Source organism: Astatotilapia calliptera, chromosome 3, assembly GCF_964374335.1.
Source record: "Astatotilapia calliptera chromosome 3, fAstCal68.1, whole genome shotgun sequence".
Lineage (NCBI taxonomy): Eukaryota > Metazoa > Chordata > Actinopteri > Cichliformes > Cichlidae > Astatotilapia > Astatotilapia calliptera.
This window is the reverse complement of record NC_137424.1, coordinates 79,793,591-79,808,836: the sequence shown is the minus strand read 5'-3', so window position 1 is coordinate 79,808,836 and position 15,246 is coordinate 79,793,591. Positions and strand designations below refer to the sequence as shown.

Below are 15,246 nucleotides of genomic sequence, written 5' to 3'. Positions count from 1 at the left end.
TAACTATGACTGAGGTGAGATTAAACAGACGAAAACTATAACCATGACTGCGTTGATGTAAACAGACGAACCGACAATGGCATGGAGAAAACAAAAGGCTTAAATACAGACATGAGGTGATCAGGGGAAGTGGCGACACATGGGGGGAAACAGCTGACAGACATAAACCTAATGACAGGACCAGGAGAGGAAAGCTAAATACAATAAACAAAGAACACATGACATTGCCAGAATAAAACAGGAAATACTAAAACATGACAACACAACTTAACAGACCTAATACGTGATGAATAATTACAAAACCCCAAAACATAGAAAACCAAGAACAATAACTGCCTAAACTAAAGGAAAATAGGAAATGACACAAAACTGATCACATAACAAAATGAGACAAATACAAAGAAAACTCAGAGTGCTGGGTCGGAGACCCAGCCTGTGACACACAGTGAATATCAGTATGTTGTGTTTCTCTGAAGCTCAGTTCATAACCAGCTCCTCTGCATTTTCAACAAGTCTGAGCTCAATAAAATGAATTGAAATATTTGATTTCTCTTTTTGATAGGATTTTTCCAATGTAATGGGAAAATTCTAGTTAACCCTCACATTTAGATTTACGTTGTTAGAACTTCACTGTATGATTTTTGTATAACCTTTGCATGCATGCAACCCACACATTCTTGCGTTCACCAACAGCCTGGGTTGGAGAAAAGACTGTTGTAACTGAAAAGACACATAGAGTTTGTGTGATGTTATAAAAGGGGCACTGCGACGCCCCGAGGTTGGAATGCTCATTACTATGAACCTGTTATACTTTGATGTGTGCGTGTTCTCTTGCACGCAGTGATAAATTGTTTGACTCTTTCCGTCTTGCAGACTTTATTTACAAAATTCTACGACACCAAGCTTTCTACATGCTCTTATTGTTTCAATCAATTTAAAAAATGTTTCAGATATATAAGCTGAGAATACTGGATCAGTAGTTTTTAATAGAGTTATAACCATGATATGTCTGACACGTGTGAAAACACAACTTTCTTTTTATTTTTAATAAAGCTCTTGTGACTTGTATTATGAGTCTGAGTCTGTGTTCTGGGAGAGAGTCTGTAACTCTGTCTGCAAAATACAGTATATATGGACCAATGTTGGGCATTTAATTATATAGTTACTTCTTCAAAAAAGTAACTGAGTTATGCAAACAACAAAGTTTTTTGCAGCTGTTTACCTAAAAATGCAGCAAAGGCGTTTTCTTAAATAAACGTTTCAAACTATTTACAGCACAATCAGCTGTTCTGCATCAAATTTGATGCCACACAAATTATTTGTGCCACTCCAAAAAACAATTTCAGTCCACTATGAGATAAAGCAGAACATCAGCCTGATACCTGCAGGCCTGACAACAGGAGATGTATCACTGCTGTAACACCTGTAACATTCAGCCGTCGCCTCATTGTTCTGGCACACACAACAAAACTATTGACTACACTACACACTAACTACACACTAACTACACAAGATTTGCGCTAAACGTCTCACATCTCTCACATCATTTTTATATATTTTATTTTATTTTTACTCTATTTAATTTGTAAAAATGTGTATATACACACACACACACACACACACGTAGAAAACATTTAGTATACACATCCAGAAATGCATACACTATTATATATTGTACATATATTTATTAGTTTCAGATGTAGCCATTCTTGTATTTTGCTTGTTTACGTTATTGTATTTTGCACAACTCTGTTGCTTGTGAAGCTCGCACACAAGAATTTCACTCACATGTGCTGTACCAGTGTACCTGCACATGTGATGTGACAATAAAAGTGATTTGATTTGATTTGATTTGACATCTCAAAACACTGCCGTCACTCCTAAAACTTCCCCCTTCCTAAACAATAAATGCCATGTTGCCAGATCATTTTTTGATTGGTCCACATGGTACATTTTTCGACTAATAGGAATGGGTGGGGGTGTTTTGGTTTTGTCTTTGCTCACAGGCTTTCGAGCGTTTTCCTTAAAAAATGCTGTTTTTACCGTTTCTTCCCGCAGTAAATATAAACAACGACAGTATTCAGGAAAACAACCAAACATTGCAGATATTTTTTATCACAACTCTGGTTTTACGTGGCCGATCAACACAATTTAAAAACTGGTATAAAGACCACACTTTTCCCGTCAATTGTTCCGTCTGTCCTGCTCACATCTCCAATGGTTGTACACGTTGTCATTAACGTGGCTTCACTCCACATCAGCCGCTTTACTAGCTAAAACACCGGTGTCGGCACATAAGGACGCTGTCATAGCCTGTCGACGACGTTGATTAGCTGCGTATATACGAATGTGAATCGCATCATTGGCTGGACTGTGGGATAAGGTGGCATCGTTGTAATCCCATACTGGAGCAGCCAGTCACTGACTAACACTGCCAAACAGAATTGTTAAAGTATTAATTTTAATTTCAATTCAGCTTGGATTTTTTTTTTGTGCGCAACACAGATTTTCTCTGCGCAGAGACCGTGCCAGTAGTGCACAATTGCACACGTGCACAGCTTAGAGGGAACATTGATTGCAGTGTGCAGCTGTGTGGACTGGAGCAAGACAGTGAAAAGCGTGAGTGGCAGAAGAGGATTCATGGCAGACTGAGGAGCGTGTCGTGGAGTGCTTCTGAATGGAGAAGAGAGTAGACGAGCTCGCACTGAAGATTTGAGTATGTGGATTAACCCCCCTGTTGTGGAAGTTTTCCATTAAATAAAGCCTGCAGACGAGCGGTGAGCGGTAGCTAACATTCTTTAATCAAAAACAAAGAACAGACAAACCAAATTTCTGGAGAGCCTGCATGATCGCGGGGCAGATGGTCAGCAGAGTCTCTCTGAGCCTAGCATGGCTCTCAGTTAAATACCTTTCACAGGAACAAAAGGCAGTACACAGCTGTTTCACACTCCCTTGCTACCTCCCAGAGTCCTCGAAGAGACAAAAGACTTCCTGTGGAGCTGTCTGCTTCCCCCAACTTCCTTACTAGACCCCCACCATTTGTCTTACTGTATGAGTGTGAGACATGTTAAAATCCAGTGGCACCAAGGCATTATACAATAAAATAATGTGAATGATACATAAATAAAAGAAATTCCCCCCCCCCCCCGGATCCCTGGATCCTGCTCGTCACTTGTATTTACAGTTGCACTTTGGTGATTTGTGCGAATAAACTGTGAACTCTTGTTTTTCAGGCTGGGTCTGCACTTAAATCCATTCAGTCTTGCTTGACACCTGCTAGCGAATCTGGTGGATTTGGTGACAGATTTGTTTTGATGTAGAATATTTAGAAGCTGTGTCATTGTTGTGAAGAACTGTGAAGGTTCTCAGTCATCCAGGTCATCGTAGTCAAAGGAGCTTGCAAAGAAAAGCGTCTGGACTTCCTTAAGTTACTTGAAGACGTTTCACCTCTCATCCGAGAAGCTTCTTCAGTTCTAAGGTCAAATGGTGGAGAGTCCCAGATATAAACCTAGTGGGAGTGACCCCCACAGAGGGACAAAAGGACCCCCTGATGATCCTCTAATCGCCTGAGCCAAGGTGTGAAACTGGGTGTGGGTCCCAATCAGCCAGAGTTTCGGGTGAGTTCATTGTGAAACCTGGCCCCACCTTATCATGCGAATTCCTGAGGTCAGATGGCCCAGGATGTGAGTGAGCGTTAAGGCGTCTGGGAAGGGATCTCAAAACTGGATTATAGATGGCAGAGAGTTGGTGTCGTAAACCCCCGCCTCTGTTCAAAGATGGTCGCTCACAGTGGACATAGATGCTTCTTTCACTCCTCTTTCAAACCATCTGTCCTCTCTGTCCAAAATGTGAACATTGGCATCCTCGAAAGAGTGTCCTTTATCCTTAAGATGCAGATGGACTGCTGAGTCTTGTCCTGTGGAGGTGGCTCTTCTATGTTGTGCCATGCGCTTGTGAAGTGGCTGTTTGGTCTCTCCAATGTAGAGGTCTGGGCATTCTTCACTACACTGTACAGCATACACCACATTGTTAAGTCTGTGCGCCAAAACGCCAAAACGGGATGGAGGATACAACACAGTGAAACAAACACATGTATTAAGGTGAATGTAGTTCTTGTTTTTGCTGCCATGCACACACTGGTAAAAACAAACACATATAGTGCACTTAACATGACCTATAATAACTCTGCCTATTTGGGTTTTTTTTTTTTACCAGCAGGGGGGTTTGTGTACACATGAAGCCCTCAACATTTGAACCTCCTTGAGGCAGTTAGCTGAAAGGCTTCAAACCCTGATGAAACTTTATCTTGCCATTACTAGGGAAACACAAACTAACACACAATGAACACAGTGTTTCTAGACTGCTGCCTAATTATTTATTACTGTAACACAGAGTATGCACTGCTCTGGTTTCACAATACTGCCCAGCCAGCTGTTGTTTCCTTTTGCAGTGTCTCTACTGTCAGCTTCACTCTCCTTCTGACACAAAAACCCTCAGTCCCAGAACACTGCTGTGAAATCAGAGGGATACAATGAAAGCTTTGAGCTTTTTCAGCATTTCCCTGCAGCTAAGCACTCATGTTTTAAGACTAAGACTCTGAGGAAGGAGAGAAGGACAAAGAAGGTGGGGACAAGGGACTGATGGAAGGAAAGAAGTAAAAGAAGGAGACAACCAAGGAAAATGAGTTGGTGAGATGGAGGGAGGAAAGGAGAGAATAGGAAGTAAAAGGGAGAATGGGAGGACTGAGAAGACGATGAAGGAGTAAAGGAAAGAGGAGAAAGTAAAGGTGTAAGGAGGTATGAAGCAGGGGCTCCTCTTAATGGAAGCATGGCGTTCAGATATTCCTGTCCTGCATCTCACAGGAACATCTGCTTCTCTTTAAAGTGGAGAAACACCTCTGAGCTTCCTCTGAACTGGGGACTCTCATAGAGGAGCGCCGGCTGAGCATGAACCTCAGCCTTCCTCAACTACTACACTGCTGTCAGACAGGCAACGTGAGTTGTATATGGAGCTGGCTCGTTTCTGGTCTGCTTGTTGTCACCTCAAGCCTCCAATTGAATGGAAAAACGTGCGCCATGGTAGAAAATAATCCTCATCAAAATCAAAAGAAATGGAGCTGTCACATCACGGCTGTGACGGCAGCAGCATCAACAAACTAAACTCGGAAAACTTATGAGAGCTTGTCACATTTAGAAATGTGGGAAGTGGAAAGGGGTCCTCTGTAGTGATGGGATTTCCGGCTCTTTTTAGAGAATCGGCTCTTTCGGCTCGGCTCACTAAAAAGACCCGGCTCTTTCAGCTCTGAACCGGCTCTTCAGGTTGTTTTGTTGCTTAATTAATTTATTATTAACAATAATATAAAATTATGCACAAAAGGAATTACTAATGTAAAAAAAAAGTGGTTTTATTCATATATGTTTATATATAAATATATGCGGTGGCCCCTAGTGACGAAGCACGTACAAACTCCAAAAAGCACGTACAAATTCCAAAGCACATTTCTAGCGTTAACTGAACATCCAAAACAGTGCCTAATTACTATACCTTTCTAATGTGATGTTGTTGTCCCTGGCTCTCTTTCTCTCTCTTTCCCTCCTGCTCTGTTCCTGTGCTACTGCGAGTAGTGATGTGGGGATCGATCCTGAAATATCGATTCCTCTGATACCAATCATTTATGTTGTAGAATTGATTCTCATATTAAAATATTGATAGTTTAGTAATTTAGGGTAAATTTGTAGTTTATCATTAACAGGAACACAGTGGAAAGAAATTATAAAATTCAGATTGTCTACATTCAAAGGAACTATTTCCTCTTCCGCCTTTCATAGTCATTTGCGAAACATGGCTGTATAAATGTCTCGCAGCCCCTTTGGTGTGCGCACTCACAACACTGGCTGAGCGTAATTGTGCGGATGTATTTTACCTCCACAAACAACTGAGACGTAGTTTGTGATACATGTGGCAAAAAAGTGAAGTGCCATACTTGCCAACCTTGAGACCTCAGAATTAGGGAGACATTCAAAAGGGCTGTTGGGGGTGATAAATACATTTTACAGTGTTTATTTATCGGATAAAATACGTTAAATGTCACCCAGAAACAGCGGGGGTGTCCAAATTCAGAGGCTGCTTCCACCTGAGGACCAGGCCTTTGTGGTCTAAAGAAAGCCGGGTAGTACGTCACGAGCTCCCTCGGTGGAGTGAAACTCGGCCGTCTGCTCCTTGGTATCTAAAATATAACCCCGCGCTGGAGCAAACTCTCGACCGTCTCACACTTTGTTTAATGAGTTTTCTGTTTGACGTTTATTCAGCTGTGTGAAAACCCCGGAGGAACCCTCCCGATGGATTAATAAAGTAAAATTTAATTTAATCTAATCTAATAACTTTAATCTCAGTCAAACCGATTTACTCACAAACAAATAAAACACTGAAAAAGCCAAACAATAACATAGAGTTGTGACATTTCCTAAATTTTAGAAACATCAAAGTTCTTCACAAACCATCTTCATCTTTAAAAGAGGAAATTGGGGATGTGGAGTTGACTTTAAGAAGCTGAAGAGTTTCTTCTTCAGAGGAAACACTAATGCTCACATCTCCTCCACAGCTGTAGCTGTAATAAACATTTGTCCTCCATCTACAGGAGCAGTCAGCAGACTATTTGTAAGTTATGATGTTTGATATTCAGGCTGATGAAAGTGTTTGAATTTAAAATAGTTGTAATGTTGGAGCTGTGAGCTGAAACAAATTCAGTCTGATGTGTGGAAACCATCACCTGCAGTTTATTCATCGACTCATTTTCTGCAGACAGAGGTTGTGTCAGATAACATCAGTCCATCTCCTTATTCTACAGCTCAAAATACATCAGTCCTCCTGGAACACGTGCTCTTATTGTGAAAATCCACCTTCTTTCTCAATCAGAGGTGGAGCCCTGACACCTTCCAGGTAGCAGCTCACCTGTCTCTCTGTGCAGCAGGTTTGGACTTGGTTGGTTTGAAGCTGAATTTCAGTGAGGAGCTCAGACTTGTGAGACAAGAGGACTCACTTAAAAGGTTTTTTCATGGAAGTCATTCAGGACCCACAGTGGGCCCACAGACTACGAAGCCTTTGGTTTATTATTTATTGCTGCAGTCAGTGGAACATTTATATAATGTAATATACTATAATATATTATGCATTTACAGCAGTAAAATTATTTAAATGTTCAGACTGTCAAATGTGAAGTTTAGAACAGAACTCACTTACAGTTCATTAAGTTGTAACTGTACTTTTATGTTAATTTGAGCCTGGATTTTTCCATTTGGATCCATGTAGTTAATGACACTTGAAAATCAGGACTTTAATTAGTGATGGGCGATACCACTAATTTCCTTTCCGATCGAATACCAAGTAAAATTCAGGGCGGTATCGACGATACTGATCCGATACCGATACTTTGTACAAAAACTTTAATCTTTTATTATATCTCAAATTATAGCGTCATAATGATTACAGGACATCAGATTACTTGTTCTTATCACTTAATAATGCAGAATTCATCGTACAGGAATTTTAAAAAAAACTGAAGTTGTGGCTATTTGAACACCTTGCATGCCTGCAACACTAAAGGACTCCGTGAGAGACGTCTGTCTCGCGCTAGCAGCACTTGTCCCTGTCCACTCCTCCTCTTCAGTTCGCCTCAACATACACTTGTCATATTCTGTGATATGATTTACTCTGATGTGTTTGACAAAGTTAGTGGTGTTGCCACAACACCTCACTTTCTTGCCACATGTATCGCAAACCACGTCTTGGCTGTTTGTGGATGTAAAATACGTCCGCACATAACTACCATTACGCTCAGCCAGTGTTGTGAGTGCGCACGCCAAGGGACACATTTATACAGCCGTATTTCGCACATGACTATGAAAGGCGGAAGAGTAAGTAGTTCCTTCCAATGTAGACAATCCGAACGATATAGTGTCTTTCCACTGTAATCCTGTTAACTATAAACTACAAATTTATCCTAAGTTATTAAAATATCGATATTTTAATGTGAGAATCGATTCTAGAACATAAATGACTGGTATCGGAGGAATCGATATTTCAGGATCGATCCGCACATCACTAACTGTAATCCACAGTGAGAACGTCTTCCATCAACATTTTTCTGAATCCTCTAAATTCCTGATTGTGATAGATTTAAGTCCAATCTGACCACATAAAGTTACACAACCACAAATTATCAGTGTGAAATTAAGTTCATTGAAAAACAAAGAGCTCTTACTGTGAAAATCTGCCTCCTTGCCCCTCCCACCTGCCATGCCTCAGTTAGAGTCCCGCCTCCTTCCAGGAAGCAGCTCACCTGTGTGTCTGTGTTTAGTGTCCAGGTGTGGAGTGGAGCTTGTTGTTGGTGTGTGTTTGAAGAAACTGTAAGTTTGCTTTATTTCCTTCTTTAATAGTTTATCTTTATGAACTTTACTGTTTGTTCTGCTCATGTTTTATTTCCGTTCTCTCCAGTTTGTAATGTTTTCCTGGCTAACATCAGCTGTGTGCAGCTTAGTTCCTGCACAAACAGCACAAATCTGCCGCTCCATAGTTCACGGTAGTGATGGGCAGATGAAGCCCCATGAAGCACTGAAGCTTTTCATCCAATTGGTTCACCCCAACGCGAAGCTTCATGAAGCTTCATGTGCTCTAGCAGGACACCTACTGGACGTAAAAATAATAGCTGGCATGAATTTGAAGAGTGTGGCATTTTGCACACAGCCTGTAAATGTCAACAACAAAAGGAGTGTGTAAAACATCTATATTGTAGTGATGGCAGTATACTGTGTATATTTATAGTGGCAGTATGGGAAATGATTATTTGGAAATGCTTGAAATGGAAATGATCATTTACTGTGAGGTGAGGTGTGGTTGGGGTGTGGACAGTGGTTGTGCTTTTGTAACGTTGAGGTATGGACAGCTACACAGTCCTGCCTGTTCACATTTTATTCTGTAAAAACTAAATTTTCACTGCTTTTATGACCTTTTTAGTGGGGAGAACATAGCTAGGATTTAATGATTTAACAAATCTTTTGAATCCTTTGTCCTCCACAATGCTAAATGGCTGGGAGTCCTCAATCACCATGCTGACCAGGTCTTCATCTATTTGAGATTGTTCTCCTGAGGAAAGACAAAGCACAGATATAAATATCACACACGTAACTTATAACAGTTGTATAATATTGTTATATCATTTAGTAACATTACTGCATCCTATATTATCATTGCATTTGATGGCTCACCTGGTCTTGCTCCACAATCGGTGTTCCTCTTATTCTCATGCAAAGCTCTGCAGTGCCTAAGCATGGATGAGGTGTTGTTGTTATATCCCAGCTCCCTGGCACATAGCAAACACTTCACCTTGTACAAAAGTCAAGACAGCTCAACATAAATTGTATTGCACCATCAGTATCATGAAAATACATCTTCTGTAGAAATTTACATACCTTGTTGGGAGGAATAAAATCAAAATGTTCCCACACAGGGGAGGACATCCTCCTCTTCTTAGCTGGCTCCATTCTCTCCTGACTTTCTCTCCTCACTCTCATAAACCTCCAAACTCTATCCAAACTGTCTCTAACTCTCTCCAAACTGTCTCAAACTCTCTCCAAACGGTCTCCAAACTCTCTCTAACCGCAACTCTCCATCAAACACCCACATTTTGAATGAAGTCTGAGGGTTTATATCGCTGTCATATCTCGCGGCAAAGTTCGAACCACTTCATGAACCAGTCACGTGGTACAGCCGGGCAGCGAGGCTTCGGACGTCATCATTTTCAGCTCCTCCCATAAATGAAGCAAGCCTCGATACGCGCTTCGCGGAAACGCCCCCTCCATTACTCGACACACGCTCCGAAGCCTCGATACAGAACGTCCCATCACTAGTTCACGGTAACGGACTCACAGCTGGACCAACGAGGCCGAGTGTGTCCGCCGTTTTGAGCTACGTTCGTGTTTGTGTACATATGTATAATTTGTACTTTGTTTGTACTTATAGTTTGTACTTTGTGAGTTAGCCTTTACCATCACTGTGATTAATATTTACAAACGAGACACCTGCCAGAGCTTGAACGCTAAGGTAGCCAGACAGCATCCTAATGCTAAGAGCTCTGAAAGACACAAGTTAAAAATCTATTTGAGCGCTTTGTGAATGAGAGCAGCAGAGTTAGTTAATGGTCAGATGGTTACAGAAAAAGCAGCAGACTTTGTAAATTATGATTTATTCTAGCTGTAACTTAAACATGACATGACAGGAAGTGATGCCTTAACGTTCAGCTGTCTTTGGATTTTCTTCAGGAAATTTAGTTGCAGCTGTGAAATAAGGCCGACTGTGAGGAGGAAGTGTAATATGAAACAGGAAGCCTGTAAAAGCTGAAGTCACAGTGTCAACATGTCAGCAGAAAACCTCACCCATGACTGCTTCATCAACATGGAGCTCTGAGTGTTTATTAAAGGATCATTGTGTGAAAGACGCTTTAACACAGCTCACTGCAGCCTTTAGCTGTGAGCACACAGTGTCTCACGTTCACATTCACTTTACTGTTAAATACACTCATTAACTTTAAACAGCTGCTGTTATCAAGTGAAAATAGCAAAGATGTCAGGACTGGGCTGAGTCCCAGTGTTTCAACATCCTAGTAACTTCTCAGACAGTCAAAACTCATCAGAGCTTCTCATTATCATCAGGACAGATTTGGGTCAATATCATTTCACATTTCTGTGTCATCATCCATCAAATGTTGACACATAGTGGGTTTGTCATTCTCTCGGCTGACACTGAGATGAAGCAGGAAAGAAGCAGCTGATATTTGGACAGCACACAGTTGATGTGCACATGAATGATTTGTGTTTCCTCTGCAGGTGAAGGTAGAAAGTGTGTGTGAGCTGATGTGGATGTGAATTCAGCAGCATGGATCAGTGTGAGGACAGAGAGGAGGGAGTCCCTCCCTCTAAAACCATTCAGAGGTGAGATGACCATCTCTAACTGTCCATGACTCTTCTCCATGTCACAGCTCAGCACTCACATCACTGCACATCACTCACAGGGACCAACCTGGACCTCCACCCATTTGTGTGTCCTTAAAGAGTGATCCATCTAAAAATGAAGCCATTAGATTTAAAGTCCAGCCTGTGTCTGCAGCAGAGAGGTGAGCTGTTACTAACACAAACTATTTGATGTCAGTTTGGTGTCTGATTTAAATCAACTGCTTGTCTTTGTTTCCCGGTTTCTAAACTGGATCTCAAGGGAAGTCACTGAGCGAGGAATTCCTTTATTCTCTAAAACATGTGCAACATGTACATTTAAACTCCTGCTGCTCACAGTAAGCCCATCAATAGTCCTGCACAGTGTTAATGACTGTGTTTACCTCTGGGTGGCGTTATGTTCTTACACTGCCAACACTAGCTTGGCATTTCCTTCTGCTCAAGCTCAGTGTGCAAACCACTTTGTCTTTGGGATGAGGAAGGTCCAACGGACCGTGGATACACTGTTCTTTCAATTGTGTAACAGTTTTTATTGATTGTGCACTTGTATCAAATTCTCTTGTTCAGCACACATGCCAGCCAGCTTTCCATCTGACTGCACACTCCTCTCATGTCGACCTCACTATAGGAACGGACCACACCTCCACCACAGAAGGTATTCTAAGTCTTTATCAGCTTTTTTTTTTCTTCTAACAGGATCCATACGACACCCGCTGGACCTGAACCTGATCCCAGCTGTGTGTCCCTAAACAGTGGCTGGTCTGCAGATCGTCCCATTAATTTTAAATTCGAGCAGACATCTGTTGCAGAGAGGTGAGCTATTCGTAACTTGAACTCTTTGAGAGCTGATGTAACCGCTTGATGTTGTTGTATATACACTGCAGTGCAAAGACATCATTCAATCACTCAATCCCATTAAAACTGTCTCTTAAAAATAAGTCTTTGGTTTCCAAGCAACTAAAAATCCACTTTGGCGAACAGGAAGTGATCAGAGGGTCTGTCCCACCACCTGTCAGTCTCACCAAACATTGACCATAGATATTATTAATTAGATTAAATACAGTAAATAATAGTCTTATTTGGACACTATCGAAAGGGAATACTGTATAATACAAATTTTGGAATAAATGACATATATGATTGCAAAAAAATCTAAAAAGAAAAAGAAAGAAAAACACATCTTAGAATAGGATCTTAATGCATATAAATGAATATTTGATTAACCCATTAATTAAATGCATAATTAATACATTGATATAGTTAATTAAATATGTGAACTATTGTTAATATAGTGACAAGTTCTTGACACCAAACTACATACTAGTTTCATTAATAAACCAAGCTCTTCGCATGAGGTTTTGAAACTGCTCAGAAAATACTTCCTTAGCAGGGACAGTGAATTTATTTACAAATGCAGAAACATTGTAACCAACAGTTCCAAAAATGTGATGTCCACTAATCCCAGCTCCCAGTGCAGTGTTCCAAATGCAAAACACACTGCACAGATTCTCCTGCACTATTTACAAAAAGTTTCTTGAGCTCTCTCTAATTCCGATGGTTTCTTGGATTTAAAGCAAAACATAGGTAAGTACACTTCACACAATGAGGTCTTAATTTACGAGTTGGGTTTAAACTGACTGGTTGTCACACAACAACCCAGCATCAACTGAAGCTAAACAGAAAATAACTAAACAGAAATCATATTTATTGATCAGCTCTCCTATAAACCTGAAACTTGCTGAATGAAAAACTGCTGGAATCAGATGTTATCTGCCAAACAACAACTGCATCATGCAGACACACTCAGCTCCGTCAGTTTGCTGCCCTGGTCAGATTTTCTCCTGCTACATACCACAGCTCCTTAAAACTATTCACAGTGAAACTCTGACATCTGTCAGCATCACAGCTTACCTCTGCAGCCAGCGTCTATTGTTCTGTTGTCTCAGCATGTTCTGTGGATTTATGGGCTGGTGTTGCTGGCCAGATGTCCTCGTACAGGGGAGAAAATAAATTATTCTAACACCATCTCAACATTTCTGTTATGTTATATATTATTATGTCAGCAGATGGCATTCTTGTACTGCTGATGATCCACTGAGTTATAAAAGCTGCAGGTTCAGACATGCACAGCTCAAAAATAAATGAGCTCTACAGGAAAGATGCTAATTTTGTCTCCACCGATCAATCAGTTTTATACGTTTTATAGATCTGCTCAACAGCCTGCGAACTTCTGTTGGTCCAGATTGTGGTTCAGACTGTGCTTGAAAAATGAAGTTATCGTGAGACATTTATTCATATTCATGATTTGTTACATTGATGATCTGGATGGAGCATAAAAGTATTCTGCTAGAAACTCAACAATAAATATTGTGTGAATCTCAGATCTTCTAGAAGCTGACCTGGTCATCTCCTGAGTCCAATTCTTTAATTACAAAGTGTGTTTAAAAACTTTATCAGCCAAATCTGATACTAACCCTAACTTTGCTTTGACTAGAAGGAATATTATTTACATTAATATCAGTACTTTCTATCACATTTTCAAAACGCGCTTGCTACTTTTTATTTGACAGTCAGAGGAGCTATCGTTTGATGTCATTGTGCTCCTTCAAACAGCAAAGTAGTTTAGCCTTAACAGTAACACATGAAAGGGAATCATAATACTGCATTAATCACCAACGGTTATCACATATAGAGAGATGAGGCTGAAGAGTCTAAACCAGGCAGTGTCTGCAAGATTGAAAGCTAAATTTAGTTAGAGATGGGGACAAATGTAAGACAGACAGGACAGGAGAGGAAGAACAGAGGTTGTAGTTACAGGTAGGACTGCATTTGATGGAAACAGGAAGTTTAAAGGGAAAAGGATGGAGTGCCCACTACAGGTCAGGGACGAGTTCTTGCCCCAGTGGAAGAGTTCAAGTATCTCAGGTCACGGTTGGCTTACATCAGGTGTAGCAGATATTCATATGAATTTTAGCTGATGATGCTGAGATTCATTGACTGAATTCCACCTTTATCCCAAGTTTAAACCATCTAGAAAACCGACAGGATAAACAGTGTACTGTGAGTGTAGAGGATTAAATCAGCCAGAACAACTCATAAAGCATCTGCTTACAGCTGGTTGAATTCAGTTGTTTACATCCACAAAGAGCAGCAGGTCAGCTGATCACAGCCTGTTCACTAAGAAAATCTACCGGAGCTCTCAATAGAATTTATTGCAAGTTATGATTCTTTTCCCCGCATTGAGCCATACCAACCAATTTTAGGTTCCCCCACCTTCTGAATCCACTTTAACCTCTGACTGTGCTCATTTTCCATTTTAGGTGGGGACGCAACAGAAAATAGCTTTTTTCTCTCTCTGTTGATGTTCAATAACCCAGCGGTGGGTTCCTGCAACAGCCTCTGATGTTAATTGGCAGCCTTTTATACACTGCTGATAATTGGCCCTAGAGCCATTCCATTATCTTCGCTTACATACGAAACTAAACTACACACAATTCTGATGTAATAGCTTTTCTTAATGTCAAGCCAAAACTGTAGACATAATTACAAGAATTACTGTTTATTGAATAACATATTTTCCCACTTGGCTTACCGACAACAATCAACAATAAAACTAAAATGGCTATTCAATCCCCTCTTTGATCACTTGGTGCCACAAGGAACCTTAAAAGGATGTTCAGGATTCCTTGGGACTATTATGGCTGATAGGCAGAAAACTTCTTGATCTGTTCTGTGCTTGAAGTAATTCTTTATGATTCCTCCACAGTTTGGACCAGGAGAGTTCAGAGGTTCCCAGTGATCAGTCTGCCCAGCACCATCAAACACACATGGACTCTATATTTATGGTCTGTACATGTACAACAACTACTTTCACATCTATTCTGTTCACAGTCATCTCCATGCTGCTCTTTGTAGACCAGTGGATTGTCAGTGTGCCCAACATGGATCTGATGTTTGGCTCCATGACTTCAGTCTGATTGGGTCATACATAAAGTATTCTGTTTCAGCTGCTGGAGGACAACATCATTACTTTTGTGAAAGACAAGCTGAAGAAGATCCAGAAGGTTCTGACTACAGATTACCCAGAATGTTTAGAGAGTCAGAGGGAGGATGATGAGCAGAGGAGGAGCAGCAGAGAGGCATTTGTAAAAATCACACTAAACTTCCTGAGGACAATAAGGCAGGTGGAGCTGGCTGACCGTCTCCAGAGCAGTAAGACAATTTCTATGAAGATTTAAGCTGC

General features: G+C 40.8%; 1 protein-coding gene and 1 long non-coding RNA gene across 3 annotated transcripts in view; one reads left to right on the top strand and one right to left on the bottom strand.

Annotated features, from left to right (window-relative positions):
• Positions 1 to 8,307: 8,307 nt before the first annotated feature.
• LOC113009950 (NACHT, LRR and PYD domains-containing protein 12-like) overlaps positions 8,308 to 15,246 on the top strand; it is a 47,105-nt gene continuing 40,166 nt past the window's right edge. For both annotated transcript variants that reach the window (XM_080299402.1, XM_080299401.1), the window contains exons 1-6: positions 8,308 to 8,405; positions 10,881 to 10,985; positions 11,066 to 11,167; positions 11,700 to 11,816; positions 14,770 to 14,848; positions 15,011 to 15,215. In XM_080299402.1, the coding sequence (XP_080155528.1) occupies positions 10,930 to 10,985; positions 11,066 to 11,167; positions 11,700 to 11,816; positions 14,770 to 14,848; positions 15,011 to 15,215 (559 nt within the window). In that variant the 5' untranslated portion in view covers positions 8,308 to 8,405; positions 10,881 to 10,929. The remainder of the gene's footprint in view (positions 8,406 to 10,880; positions 10,986 to 11,065; positions 11,168 to 11,699; positions 11,817 to 14,769; positions 14,849 to 15,010; positions 15,216 to 15,246) is intronic.
• On the bottom strand, positions 8,953 to 9,597 carry LOC145425957 (uncharacterized). The gene is made up of 2 exons (XR_013906726.1): positions 9,264 to 9,597; positions 8,953 to 9,141 (listed from the first exon to the last, which is right to left on the bottom strand). It is a non-coding gene; the product is annotated as an uncharacterized LOC145425957 (long non-coding RNA).